The sequence below is a fragment of the Alosa sapidissima genome, chromosome 13 (genome assembly GCF_018492685.1).
Source record: "Alosa sapidissima isolate fAloSap1 chromosome 13, fAloSap1.pri, whole genome shotgun sequence".
In the NCBI taxonomy this organism is placed as follows: Eukaryota; Metazoa; Chordata; class Actinopteri; order Clupeiformes; family Clupeidae; genus Alosa; species Alosa sapidissima.
Window position 1 is genome coordinate 31140284 of NC_055969.1, and position 13928 is coordinate 31154211.

Below are 13928 nucleotides of genomic sequence, written 5' to 3' on the forward strand. Positions count from 1 at the left end.
TGCTTATCTTCTTTGAATATATTTTTCTCAATTTATTCCAACTGTTGTTGTCATTATTAATGTTAAGGGCTAATGTCCCTTTCAGAAAATAACCGCATTAAAACTACAGTTATAGTCTGCTGTCATTTTTTTTCTTTTCAGAACAAAGCATTATGCAGTAATGGTACTACAGTACACAATCCAGCAATGCAGTAATTTCCAAGCCTACTGTGCAATTACAATGTCATTTTTTAATGTCCAAAATACTGCATTACTGTTATAAAATGCAAGGAAAGGCAAAATTTGCATTTGCAAAAATGTTTTTTTTTTTTTTTTTGAATGAAAATATCAAATTTGATTTGGATTCTTACATCTGGCTATAGGCTTACATTTGCTCACATTCATGATCATGTGGTAGGAATGGATCAACAGCTGATGTGACCACAACATAATTCCTAATGAATGCTCCTGTGCTTCACATACTCTAAGTCAATGTTTTTTCCCGAAAGTCTTAAAATAGACCCAATTTGTATTTTATACACAAGCATTAGCCTATCTGTGTCAGTGAGCCCATACCATTGCATCGTCAGTTGCTCTGCTGCCTTTAGGACGATCTCATTGAAAGATTGACATGGACAGGTGTCAGGCTACAGCTGAACAACTTCCGGAGGACGGGAGAGGATTTCCACATTTCCACCGACTGGACTGTTTCAGAGTACATTTTTGGAAGAAATGCTGACATGTCTTTTAACATGATCCTTTCAGTAACATATGATGAAATCAACGAGAGCAACACGTTCACTAACGGGGATTGCATTTCTGGCCACGTCACTTTAGATGTTACGAAGAAAACGAAAATAAAGTCCTTTCGGATTAAACTCAAAGGGAAAATAAAGGTTCAATGGAGGGTAGCATGTAGTCGTGGAATAAGGCCATCATCTAAGGGCTACGACGACGAAGAGACACTTATCAAGTCAGTCCAATACTTTGTTGGAGGTAAGTGACGCGTGTTTTCGTCCCTTTAAAAGAACAAAGCAACAGACATTTACCCTCATATTCATAAGTGTTGCTGTCTAGAATATTAGGCCTATAGGTTGGCATATAACCCAGATAGCGAAATCAGATTGGCAGACAGCGGACCGCTGGTGTATAGGCTGCCGGTGGAGTGCCACTTGTGGTCCGCCACTGGACCACCATCTCCTCAAATTTAATTTGTCATAAATACTAAGAAAATTTATTAAAATGATATATGGAGTATAACTGAACAAATGAAAAAGACTTTAGACCAATAGTGGCAAAATATTGGGCAATTTGTCTGCAACCCGCCAGCTGACCGCCAGATCTGCCCCCAGTGCCCCCTTGCTATCTGGGTTATAGTCTATATCCATTCATAGCCTACTATTGACGAAGTGAATGTTTTGTCAGACTAGGCATATTAGGCTTACTCAATTGTAACATCCCCAGGCTTTTTATTATGACATAGCACACAATTAAGGGAGATTTTGCAAATATTTGACCTAAGAACAATCATTAGGCTAAGCAGTAGTCACTGTCACTTTACTTAGAGCTGACAAATAACACTTATGATATTCCAGCTGTTTATAATTGTGTGCTGTACGGAGATGTATAAATTATTATAACTTTATTACATATTATAGCTATAGATATATATAGGACTACAGTAGAAGTCAAAACTCTATGCATCACTATACGCATTCAGTAAAGCAAAGTAGTTATAATGCATCATAAAACTGACAAGTGAGTGACAAGTGAGTAGGCAGGTCTTGACATATTTATAATGCATTATTCAGATTAAAATTATAATCATTCAAAATTGGCTGTCATAATGCATCATGAAGTTGGTTGACTTGTGAATACATATAGATGGTAATAAAGAGCATTACAATGCTTTATAGACACCTTATAAAACATTATGAATGCATTCATATGCCGTTATAAATACAACCTTTATAGAAAGTGTTATCGATTTCTGATAGATGAAAATAATGGTGCATATGATATATTGAGGAATGAACTCGAGAGATGAGACAGTGTGACTAATAGAGGCATTCACTGATGATGTCCCTATAATGTAAAATTATAGGAGAATGAGAGATGAAAGAGAAGAATTAGCCAAATTGAAATAGATTCCCTACACTGAGCTGAGATCTAAGACGACCAGTAATGGTGTTGAAGGGAAAACTAAGCTAAACTAAACCTTAAATGAAATCTGTTGGATTTCTGAAAACGGTCTTAACACTGGAAGGTACCAAATCAGCAAAGTTGTTGTAAGTGTTTAAGTTAGGCCTAGTTCGGTATTGAGACCCCATGATATGTTTTCATTTTTTTTTATCCATAAAAAGACTCTCACAGAGTCTGGACATTTATGTATTTTAATTATAAATCATGTTTTATCAATAATTTGTGTAGATGCTGTGGATGTTCTTTTGGCCTACAGGAAAATTGTTTTACAACTTGCTCTACCTTAGCAGGACTAATCATACTTTTTCCCTTTATACTGGTGCTTGTTGTAAAAATAGGCTACTAGGAATAATATCTACAGATCTATCTGGCACAATGTGAAACAATGTAATTTTTTACATGAACTCTTTGCAGGTGACCTTGGCACTCCACTATTGACAGATCACAATGGGCAGCCTTGTAAGTATGGTAAAGTAGCATATCAAACTGTATGCGTATGTTTTTCTAATAAACCTGTTTACATTTTCAAAAACACCCAAATTTGTATATTTCAGATTCCAATACAATTACACCAGGACGTCACCTATTCCCCTTTACCTTTGATCTACCTCAAGAGTGTGTAAATTCTTAAATTCAAATAAATAAATAAATATAAAATCCTTGGTATGTCCATTTACATGTTACCATGTTTTATATTTTCTCTTTTAGAAAAATGCCTCCTTCTTTCAAAGGAGTGCATGGCAAGATTGTTTATTTCCTGGAGGCTAAATTGACAAGATTGATGCGGATATCAAGCAAAGACAGAATAGAGTTCACCTTTGTCCCAAAACCCAACCCTAGCAACAGAGTAGCGCAGGTAACATTTCTATGCACATTAATCTTGATCACTTGGCTGACATTTTCTGAAGGTTTTGAAGGTAAGATTATTTCTTGAGTAGCAAAACAATACACATAATCTTAGCAACATCTCCATTTTGCAACTTAATCTCTAAGGCCAGTTTGCAGTTGCCTTTTGCATGTTATTATTAGCATTTTACACTCATATGTAAACATATATGTGTATGTAAACAGAATTCAGACATTTCTTGTAAAGTACATGTCACAGAGATACATTTGACTTAGAAATAAAATTGGTGTTCATTATTCATCCGAAAAATAAACTATTTAGAAATAAGCTGGTTATTGTTTTTCATCAGGATGATTTCACAGACAAGAGCTGGACCTTCCAGGATGGGATTGTGTCTAATATAAAAGCAGGCAGGAAGTGTCATTTAGGTAGGCACCATTTGTCAAGGTCTTCTGTAAAGCCTTTAGGAGCTGTGTGAAGAAGGTTTAAAGACATGTTCCTTCTAGGACGTCAGATGTAACCATACAACACACCATAGTCAGAGAGAAATCAATTTCTGAAAATGTTTTCTAATGGAAGTGTCCAAACAGATCTACCAGAGCAAATTCAACAAGCTCTCAGAATTGCCTGTTTCGTAGGCTACCTAAACCCAATTTACCCCTAAAAATACCCCTTTTTGTCATTAGCCCATATTTTCTTGTCCGTTTGATTTAGGTGTACTGTAAATGGTTTCAATTCATGACATGCCTTCTGCGTAGGGAGCTAGGGATCTAGGGATTGTATTTATATAAATATAAAAAAAAAAAATTGAATTCCAATTAATTTATCAATACATTTTGCTATGCATGCACACACATTTTTTTCTCTGCTGATGCTTGTGTTCAGTTGACACACATACATACTATTATGTTTCCTGTAATAATGTATAAACATATTTCCAGCATTAATAAATATTTTTTGGGGAACTTTGATGTATGTGATGTGCAGCCTATGGACAATAACATGCAGTACATTGTTACTTCAGTGCCTCAGCATTTGCTCTGACTTTTCCTTCTCGTTTCCTCCTCAGGAGAGGGGCTAACAGTCACAGGAACAACTCAGAACACCTCAAGCAGTCCAGTCAGGCTTAACTTTCGCCTGTGCCAGGTCCAGGAATGTTGTGCACAAAACCAACATTGGAGCCATGATTCCCAAGATGTCCTGATTGAAAGAAGTGACATTATTGGTCCATTTAGGACTGCAAATGTGACAGAAGTGCTGAAAATCCCATGCAACATCCCTGCTTCTCTTCTCAACTGTAGGCTCATGAAAGTAGAGTACAAACTATGGGTAGGCATCCATGAGGGAATAATACTACATAGTTTTATTTTTGCTTTATTTTACATGTTTGCATAATCGGAGTGTTTTGGTAACATATTTGACATGGAATTAGGAGCTTTAAAGTACAGACGGTATTATTAATTGCGACTGTATGAAATGCATGCTCTTTACTGCATTTGTCATGCAGGGGAAACTATGGGCCCTGTCTTACCATCGGTGCAAATCAGCACCACCAACACAAATGTCTTTGCTATCTTCAAACTGACACAGTGGTCATTTTTCTATTGTTGGGGATTTTTTAGTTATGCAGGCTGAAAGTAGTTGCACCTACTCATCCTAGTTTGGCCTTCATCAATAGTGCTAAGCTATGGCCAGCCAACGCTAGGCCAAGCATCAAGCAATAGCCCTCAGGTCTGAAGTCAATGGCACAGTATTTCACAGTAAGCCTCCTTGAGAAGCCCAGTAAATTGCTTTTGAAGACTGCTCTGTCAGTGACCTTTACCCACAAAGGTTGCATTGTTAGCGATTTTGTTTTTGATGGTGAATAGGCTTGGTTGTTGATAGGCCGCTGTAGGTAAATCCCCTACCTATAGCACCTCTCATGTATATATCTAAAAACAAGTTATTTTATGCATTATGAACAGGACAGGAATGGGATATGCCCAGTATAGTGAATCCCTAAGCAAAGACTGTGCTGTGTGTTTATTACCCAGTGTTCTTCTGTTTTGTTATTCACTCATTTAAATCGGGGTGAGTGTTGCTGTGGTGTTCATTTCCTCTGCCAATATAATGGTGTTAACATGTGTGAATGTAGAAAGGCAATTGGCAAAATAGTATTGAGAGTATTTAGAGTTTACAGTTTTAGCAAAAGTTTATTAGAACAGAGCGTAAAGCATGAATGTGCCATGTGGAACACTTGGTAAGCGCATTGGGTACACATAACGCACTGCATATAGTATGTAGCACTCTTTAAGGTACCTGAAGTGCTTTATTGTGAAGGTGAGCCTTCACAATAAGGGTACAAATCAATTGTTTAACTCGAGGGGAGGTGGAAAATGAGAGTATTTCCCAAATGGTGGAGTATCCCTTTAAGACCAAATCTATACTGCTGCTCAGCTTTAATGAGTCCTTTTGGTGCCGTCTGTGAAGCTTACATAAGTGTGCACATCACAGCCACAAAGTTTTCCCTCATAAGGTTTCCTTAAAGGATCATATGGATGGTACTTCATTTCTTTTGCAGGTATATCTTGAGGGAAAACATTCGTTCGACTCGATTGTATTTGGCGTGGAACTCCTTCCTCCACGACAAGAGGGCGGTCAAAGCAGTTTCTCGGAGCAATCGAGGAGCACCAGCCAAGCGTCTCAGGTTCTCCGCTCTTCCTTACTCTGTGGTAGCCCCCTTCCTGCTGACATACACCATCTCTTCACAAAGTAAAATAATGTGTTCTTTTCAAGATACATTTCAAGAGCCAATGGCATATGAATCTTCACTGAGGTTGCAATAAGGTCTGTGCCAGAATATACACAGAAACAAGGCTCAGTTCAAAACAAGAATTGGCAGCTCAACAGTATTTGAACAGCAAATGTTTTACATTTGAAAGTTTTTATGGTCAAATTTTCCACCAGCAGTAGAGGTCTTTATTTTACAATTTTGTAAAGTTTATTTATGAGCAACGAGCCTTTAAGTGAGAGAGATTGGCAGGCAATGAGTGGGAGAAAGAGCTGGAGTATGATGGGGGAAAGGCGGGGAAGTGGGCCATACTTTTACCTTGCGCTCCGGTAAAAATGCCGCTGCTCCTTGGGCTACGGCTCCTTCACTTTTCCCACTTCTAAAGTTCATGCCTACTCTTTTACTTTGGGTTAGTGTCGTAGAGAGCTATTGAAAAGTCCATCATTGTTCCATAAGACATTTTTTGGACATGTGCATAATGAAAGTTTTTCCAGTGTTCATTCCTATTAGATGGTGCAAGGCAGTCTGTTTTTTTTGCCAATGATAGTCTATTAAATATCCAGTTTCGAGCACACTGGAAAGATAGATGGGATCCTTACTCAAATAGCGCCATCACTTCTACTATTTAATAATTAAAAGTCTTAGCCAGTATTGCTCCACTGCGATGTTAGTTGGCCATGTGCAACAACACAGTTCAGGAGGTATATTCAATAACAAAGGTCTCATGACATTTCAGTATATTAAAGGGTAATAAGATAGTTGGGTTGTTGGGTTATTTTTTACTTTTGCCTCTGATTGCAATAGGACAGCAGAGATAGACAGGAAATGAGTGGGTGAGTGGTGGAAGTCGGATCTGGGACTGACCGTGGGTTGGAATCAAACCTGGGTCCCCATAAACGCCTACTGTAGACCTGCCACTTGGAAGTAAACCAAGTGAACCAAACTAGGGAAGTAATCACTTTATCTTCTCAGAATGCAGACCATCAGAGGATTTTAAGATGGCACATAGGATGCTATGAACCCCACTGAAATGAGTTCAAGCACATCCTTCATCTCTTCTAGTCTCTGAACTCTAGTTGGTGTTCTCCCTGCCCAGTCCTTCACTCAGTTTCTTATCGTACCTTATCTTATTTTTCTCAGTCATATCATTTCATTTGGGGATGTATCTATTCATGTATTTGAATGTTTATTTTACATGTGTAAAATGTGGTGCTTTGGATGCTTGTATAGAATTCAAGAAAATAAACAATTGATTCATTTTATGGGAACTACAAAATAAACTGCAAAATATAACTTAAAAGGCTTGTTTCAGAGAATTATCTGTATTTTAACAAATTGTATTGCCAATGTTAGGATGTCTCCCATTTCCATGGATGTAGACATAAGGCCAAACTTCAACTCAAATTATTCTACCCAAACTTATTGAGTAGAATGTTATTTTATGTTATTTCACTGATTTGAATTATGTTGTCTAAAAATGAAATTGTGTCTTCCTTTTGCACTAACTGTATTGTAGGCTGTTACTGTACAACTATTTTTCTTGGAATTCATACTACAGGGGCATTTTTTACCACTGTGTTGCTTCACCTCTGCATTTAATAACATTCTGTAAATGTTTAGGAACTCAGGAGATCAGTTGTTAGAGTTTTGAGAATGAAATGTGGTCCCATTCCTGCCCGATAAAGGATTTCAGCTGTCTGTCAACAGTCTGGGGTCTTCTTAATCATGTTTTTCATTCCATGATGCACCCAATTAGACAAGTCTGGACTGCAGACAGACCATTTTAGCATCTGGACTCTTCCTCTATGTAGAAATACTGTTTAAATATGTGCAGAATTCATTTTCAAATTTTTTTTTTTAAATATTCAAGGCATTCCTTGAAAAGACATTGTCTGGATGACAGTATATGTTGCTCAAACTCTGTGTACATCATTCAGAATTGATTCCTACCTGCACAATGCCCATGCCATAGGCACTAATGCACCTCCACATAGTCATGGATGCTGGATTTTGAACTGAGCACTATAACAAATTGGACAGTTAAATAGTCTCTCTCCTCTTTAGCCCAGAGGAGTCCATGATTTCCAAAAAGAATGGCAAATTTTGAGACTTTTCAATTTGTGTGTTTTATAGCATTTGCTGCTAATATCAGTTTCACTGTTACGATATGATATGCTAATGATGTTAAAAATGCTAATAATCACCAGCCACACTTTGAGATGGTCGCAAAAAGTCTTCATAAATAATAAAATTACCAATTCAGATAGTTATGTTTTGCTTTGAAATTTTCTCAAGATTTCCCTCAATGACATGGCTCAGTGAGGCTTTGAGGTCAGTCATGAATGAGACCATGATGGCAGACCTGGACCTGGTGCTCACTGACCTGGGGAAAAGGTCCAGCAGAGCGAGCAGGCCATGAGGGGGACCATGGGGAGGCTGCAGCAAGACATCAGCTGGAGGACTCCAGACAATCTGAGAACGAAGAGAGGAAACAAGACAAAGACTGGAGGCCGCTGCAGAGGCTGTGAGAAAAGATGTGCCACGAGTCCACGAGGTTGTGAAAGATACACAGGCAAGTAAGCAAGGACCACTATTGTGTTACCTGGAGGCTCACTGGAGTATTTTCTGAGATACAATCCACACATTAGATACAATTAGATTTCTGAGATACAATCCACGCATTAGTCTGCAGCCACAACATCCTGGTAAGCTGTTAGGAGAGATACGTGAGGAAAAAATATACATAGAAAAGTGGTAGCAGTACGTAGAAATGCCGAGATAAAAGATCCAAACTTAATGTGATGAACAGGAAAAGAGTGTTCCATGAATGTTACACACATGGTTAACTATGATTGATGAAACATGTAACGAAATACAAGCACACCCTAATGGTAAAGGACTGGAGAGGACCTGAGGCTGTGAGGATATGTGCACTTTTAATAGTGTGATAGTTAAACAAAAACATCATCAAAATAAAACAAAGAAAAACAAAGTGCTCCATGTATGTATAAAAGACAGAAGTTCACATTTCTATAGGAAACATTCTTTAAGGAGAATAGGGGATATTGGACAATGCAAAAAAATCATATTCCTGAGGTTATTAAAGCTGATCACTCAAGTATCACCCCCTTGTGGAGGTTTTGAATTTAATACCCACTTTAATCATGGGAGACTAAAGCTGAGGATTGACAACACTGACAAAATACTGAGTTACAACTGACTAAAAATGAACAGAACTGCCAAAACAGCGATCCTTGAGGATAGACGTTAATAGCCTCAGTCATTTTTTCTTTACTTAAAAGCAAAGTCATGTAGACACACTTTTATTGAACATACAATTTTTTAAAATGAAGCTACACATACAGAGTTTCCTTTTTGCTGTAAGGCAACATTTGTAGACAAGGATTCATCAATTCTGTGACTGCTATGCTAATGTCCCCAAGTGCTTAGTCTGAGAGAGAGAGAGAGAGAGAGAAAGAGAGGGGGGTGTGCCTTACCCAGATAATGTGCATCAAACAGAACTGACACCCAGCTAAAAGTCTAGACGGACTGTCCCTAAAAGCATTTCTTTGTTAGTACGAGAGCTACCTACTGTAGTTACAAAGTTCTTATGACAGAAATTACCAAAGATCACTGTTGTTTATTACAGTCTTATACACTTCCGTGAGTTTTGAAATGTAACAAAATAAATGGTTACGGCCCATGAAAATATATGATGACCTCATGTGAACTATTAGGTTCTTCTGGGTTTCAAAGCAAACACTGTACTAACTAACAACATTTGTTCTGGGACGTTGACCACTTAAACATGGTTTGATTTTTAAAATGTGAGTGATTTTCTAATTTGATTCTTAATAAATACTTATGCACTGCACATGATGTACATCAATTGATATATCACACAGAGTACAGTCTTTTAGTATTCGTTATGTTTGCCAAGCTCCGTCACAACAAGAAAACAGTACCGCTCTGAAGTGTAGTGTAGTCAGCAAAACAACACTGCTGAAGAGCTGCTGAAGAGATCAGTGCAGTCGTCCTGTAATATGCACAGGAAGAAATGCCTCTGCGAAACAAGAGTTCCCTTTCAGTAACCTGTAAAATCAGTAATCTGTATTGTCCCATTGAATCTCTATATGTGCAGAGAGCAAGTTCATTTCCGCCGATTAAATCTAAAGTATCCAGAGATCTGTATTTTTTTTCCTTTAGTGTCCTTATCCTTCCAAACCATCATGGTGTTTCAGTAACAACTCTGCAACTCACATCCTTTCCTTATAAACTACAGTACATGTGATGGAGCACTCATGAAAGGTATGTTGTTCTTCTTCAACTTAAAACTGGCATACTGTAATTCAATAAACTGGTAGAAAATGTCAACCCTATTACTGTTTAGCAAAACTTTGTTGGTGTTGAGCATTAAGCTTACCTAAACAAACAAATAAACAGTTGTTTGGCTAAACTGTAGTTGTAATTGTAAATGTAGCTGTAGGGCTAGCAGCAGTCTGAATACACAATCAAGAGGCTGTTCATTATTTCAGTGGGAATCCTGGCCATGATAATATAACAATACAATATTTTGGTCTTTTCAGGATTGCAAAATGTAGTGATGGGCTGTTAGTACAATAGTAGTTTGGGCTTACCAACCTAGAGGCACACTAAGCAAGAGCAGTATTCGCCAGACTAGGAAACACAATTCAGGTTGACTATCAGACTTCAGACAGTAAGGATGCAGGCCCTCAAAAATGTCAACAAAAAAAAATGCCTTACCTGATTAACGTTACTATGCTGATTAATTCTCTTTTTTCATGAGGGTGACCAGACCCTTTGGATTGCGACAAATCATCATAGGCTGGGAGTGGCATTGCACTTCAAAAGCAGCAGATACAGTAAAACAGTCTACTCAAAGACTCAGAAGGCCAACCAAAACAAAACAAAGACAAAAACAATGATTATTGGCAAAGAAACAGAAGCAAACAATGACTGTGCACAGCTGATCCGTTTTTTTTCCTCTTATATCCACCTCAAACGAACAACAACACGTTGCTGATGAGGCCTACCCTGGATAACTGCAGTGATTTGGACATAGCGCTACTATGAGAGAAAGCTTATACATGTTTTGAGTTTGCCTCCCTAATCCAGTGAATGTCTCTTCAAAAAAGGCAACTTCAGTTCTCCATTTTAGGATCCGTCTGCACAGCTTATAAACACAATATCGAATGTGCCATCGGGCTGCTCGAGACACCGTTCCTCCGTCTTTAGTAAATATCGGAATGACGCCTCATCGGTGCCAAGCCAAAGAAAGCGAGGAGACGCGACTGGCCTTGAAGGGGCAGGTGGACAATAACGCACGCACCGCAGTCCCTCCCCACTGATGGGGGTGGTGGGCTTCTTCCCTTCCATACGGGCGTCTCGGCGGAGGCAAAAAGGCAACCGACACGAAAGCGGAGTTATTACGAAGCTGAAGGGGCTGAAGGGGCTGCTCTTCTGCAGTCATGAGGGAGAACGAAAGATCTGAGGAGAGAGACAAGGTGTAGTAGTCCACACCCATGTGTAGCGTGCGTCATGTACACACACACACACACACACACACGCACACGCAAGTGGGCAGCTGAGGATTTAAGAGTGTCCAGATTTCAGCACACACACACACAAACCCACCCCTTCAGCACTCTTCAGCTCTCTTCTGGTCAAGTGACTTGCACATACATACACACCCAGCGCAGTCTGTCATTGGTCAGCAGCAGATTGATTGATTGATTGATAGACCAGACAGCAGAGGGAGGCTGGTTGTGTTCTTTGTTTCTCTCTTGGAGGGGAGGATGAGGAGGGCGTGGACTAGTCAAACGTCTCCCAGTGCCTGCGCAAGTTCTCCACACGTTTCTTCGGAGGCGCTGCAGGAGTGACCGCAGGTTTGGCCATGGCCAGCAGGTCACTGAAAGGGTCCTGGGGGGGCTGGTCGGCGGCGGCGTCCTCCCCCCCAGCTAAGGGCTTTGGCAGCGGACGTGATGCCGGGACGGCGGGCGAGTCCAGCAAACTGGACAGGGCCCCGCTGCTGCAGGAGGACGGAGGCGGGCCCGTGCGGGCGAAGGCAGGATGCCGCAGGGCCCCGAGCGCGTGGGGGGGCAGACCGGGCCCCGCCGAGGAGGGCTGGCGGAACATGCCGGGCGGCGGGGTGTGAGCCGCGTGGAAGTAGCCGCCCGTGGCGGGGGACATGTAGGCCGCGCTGAAGGGGTTGCTCCCCACCACGGGGGAGAAGGACCTGTGGGGGGCGTAGGGCATGCCGGGCTGGGCGAAGGGGTTCAGGGACACGTGGGGGAACGGGGGCAGGCTCTGGGGGTACGGCCGCGGCTGCTGCTGTGCTGGCGTGGTCCCCGCGTGGTCCGACTCCCCGGCAGTGGAGGTGGACGAGGAGGCCGACGCTGCGCTCGTGCTCAGAGGGTCCAGCAGGCTGAGCAGGTCCACCTCCTGCTTCATCAGGTCCGTGTCCTGGGCAGTGGAGGAGGAGGAGGACGACAGCGGGGACATGTTGAGGGCCTGCCGGAACTCTTGCCCGCCCGCACTCCGCGCGCCCTCCCTCGGCTCGCCACCGCCGCCCGCCTGCTTGGATGCCCGCGGCAAGGGCACAGGAGGCGCCAGCACTTTGCCCGGCTCGGGGGTCTTTCGGCCTTGTGGCCGCGGAATGGGGATGCAGCCTCCGTCTGGGGGCCTCTCCTGGCCGGGGCCGCCGCTGTCTGCGCTGGGTGGCCGGGGGTCCGGGGGCTCCAGTGGGGGCACTGACAGAGGCCTCTCCCAGGTGGGGGAGGTGCGGCCAGGCACGGCCATGTCATCCAGCCCCTGGCTCCACAGCTTGTTGTAGGGGTTGGAGTGTTTGAGTCCTGGTAGCGTTCGTGTCCGCTCACTGCCACTGAGGTCCATCCGCTACGACAGAAAAAACACACACACATGGAGAGGTCACCTCACGTTAAGTGGACATGATAGCATTTCACAATTCACAATTCCGACAATTGGAGTACCCCACTATCAGTGGTGTGTTTGAAGATTACATTAATTCCTGGAATATGGGAGTTTTTCCTTGCCACAGTTGCCATATGGCGTGCTTGTGGGGGGTAAGAGGGTTAAGGCTGCCAGTCTTATGACATGTCATTTTCTATATTTTTGATATGTTGCTGAGTAGATCATAAACAGCAAAGAAAAGTGATTGATAATGACTGACTGACTATTATTGTGTTACATGCTTCAAATGTAAAGCACTTTGAGCTGCATTCTGTGTATGAAAGGTGCTATACAAATAAAGCTTATTATTATTATTATTATTATTATTATTATTATTATTACATTAAACCCTTCCTTCTGCATTTTAAAGCAGCGCAAATTTTAGGAGAGCGGTTCTAAATGGTCAGTGTTATTTCTGACCTGATAGCTGAACTTGGCCTGCTGTTCCGCTGGGTCTTTCGGGAGCCTCAGGTCCTCCAGGCTCTTGGCAAGGCTGAGCTGTTGGCTCTCTGTCTCCCCCTCCTGGTAATTGAGGATATCGCCCAGGAGGTTGACGTCCGAGTACTTCTCCCTGACCGGACTGGGGGGAGCCGTGTGTCCCTGGGGTCTCTCGTCACCCAAGGCCTCCTCCCCTTCCATGAGGTCGGACTCCTTAAGAGAGCGGTAGGGCTGCGGCCTGCGAAGGACAGACTAAATGAGGTGACCACGGCTGAGTCTGCATGGAGGAAAATGGACAATATGTCATGATAGATGATACTTCTACAGATGTATTCAACCTTTCCATCTTGCTCCCTCCAATACACACACACATACACACATATAGAAACCACTTTTAGTCTTCTTCCCAATGAGACGTTGATAAAAAGTTCAGTTTTGTATTAGTATGAAATGGCATGCCATGGCTGAAGCCTGCTCCTCAAAGCAATAAATGCCCCATGTTAGTCTGCTACCTAGAAAATGGAGAGGCATCAGGTCACATGACCTGTCAGCCAGCCAATCATCTCTCAAGCCACAAAAAGCTAGCCAATCAGAGTGCAATAAATGTCATGAGTGATTGGTCAGTCAAGTGTGCGTGAAAGACCATGCAGGGATGGCCATGCATTTCAACAAATTAATCAATTAATAAATCAGTAAAAGCAA

At 41.7% G+C, this 13928-nt stretch overlaps 2 protein-coding genes across 7 annotated transcripts in view; one reads left to right on the forward strand and one right to left on the reverse strand.

Annotated features, from left to right (window-relative positions):
- Positions 1-565: 565 nt before the first annotated feature.
- On the forward strand, positions 566-8378 carry LOC121679939 (arrestin domain-containing protein 3-like). 2 transcript variants are annotated; one of them, XM_042059029.1, is made up of 8 exons: positions 566-975; positions 2596-2640; positions 2736-2796; positions 2890-3037; positions 3378-3456; positions 4098-4357; positions 5589-5714; positions 8094-8378. In XM_042059029.1, exons 1-8 carry the CDS (start codon positions 720-722, stop codon positions 8118-8120), a joined length of 1002 nt encoding a protein of 333 aa, XP_041914963.1. In that variant the 5' UTR covers positions 566-719; the 3' UTR covers positions 8121-8378. The 2 variants fall into 2 exon arrangements, with proteins under 2 accessions (XP_041914963.1, XP_041914962.1); XM_042059028.1 differs by lacking the exon at positions 8094-8378 and having other exon boundaries at positions 5589-7600.
- Positions 8379-8715: 337 nt separating this feature from the next.
- Positions 8716-13928, reverse strand: part of dennd1a (DENN/MADD domain containing 1A) — an 87445-nt gene continuing 82232 nt past the window's right edge. For all 5 annotated transcript variants that reach the window (XM_042059089.1, XM_042059091.1, XM_042059088.1 and 2 more), the window contains 2 exons: positions 13209-13464; positions 8716-12713 (listed from right to left, as the gene is read on the reverse strand). In XM_042059089.1, the coding sequence (XP_041915023.1) occupies positions 11631-12713; positions 13209-13464 (1339 nt within the window). In that variant the 3' untranslated portion in view covers positions 8716-11630. The remainder of the gene's footprint in view (positions 12714-13208; positions 13465-13928) is intronic.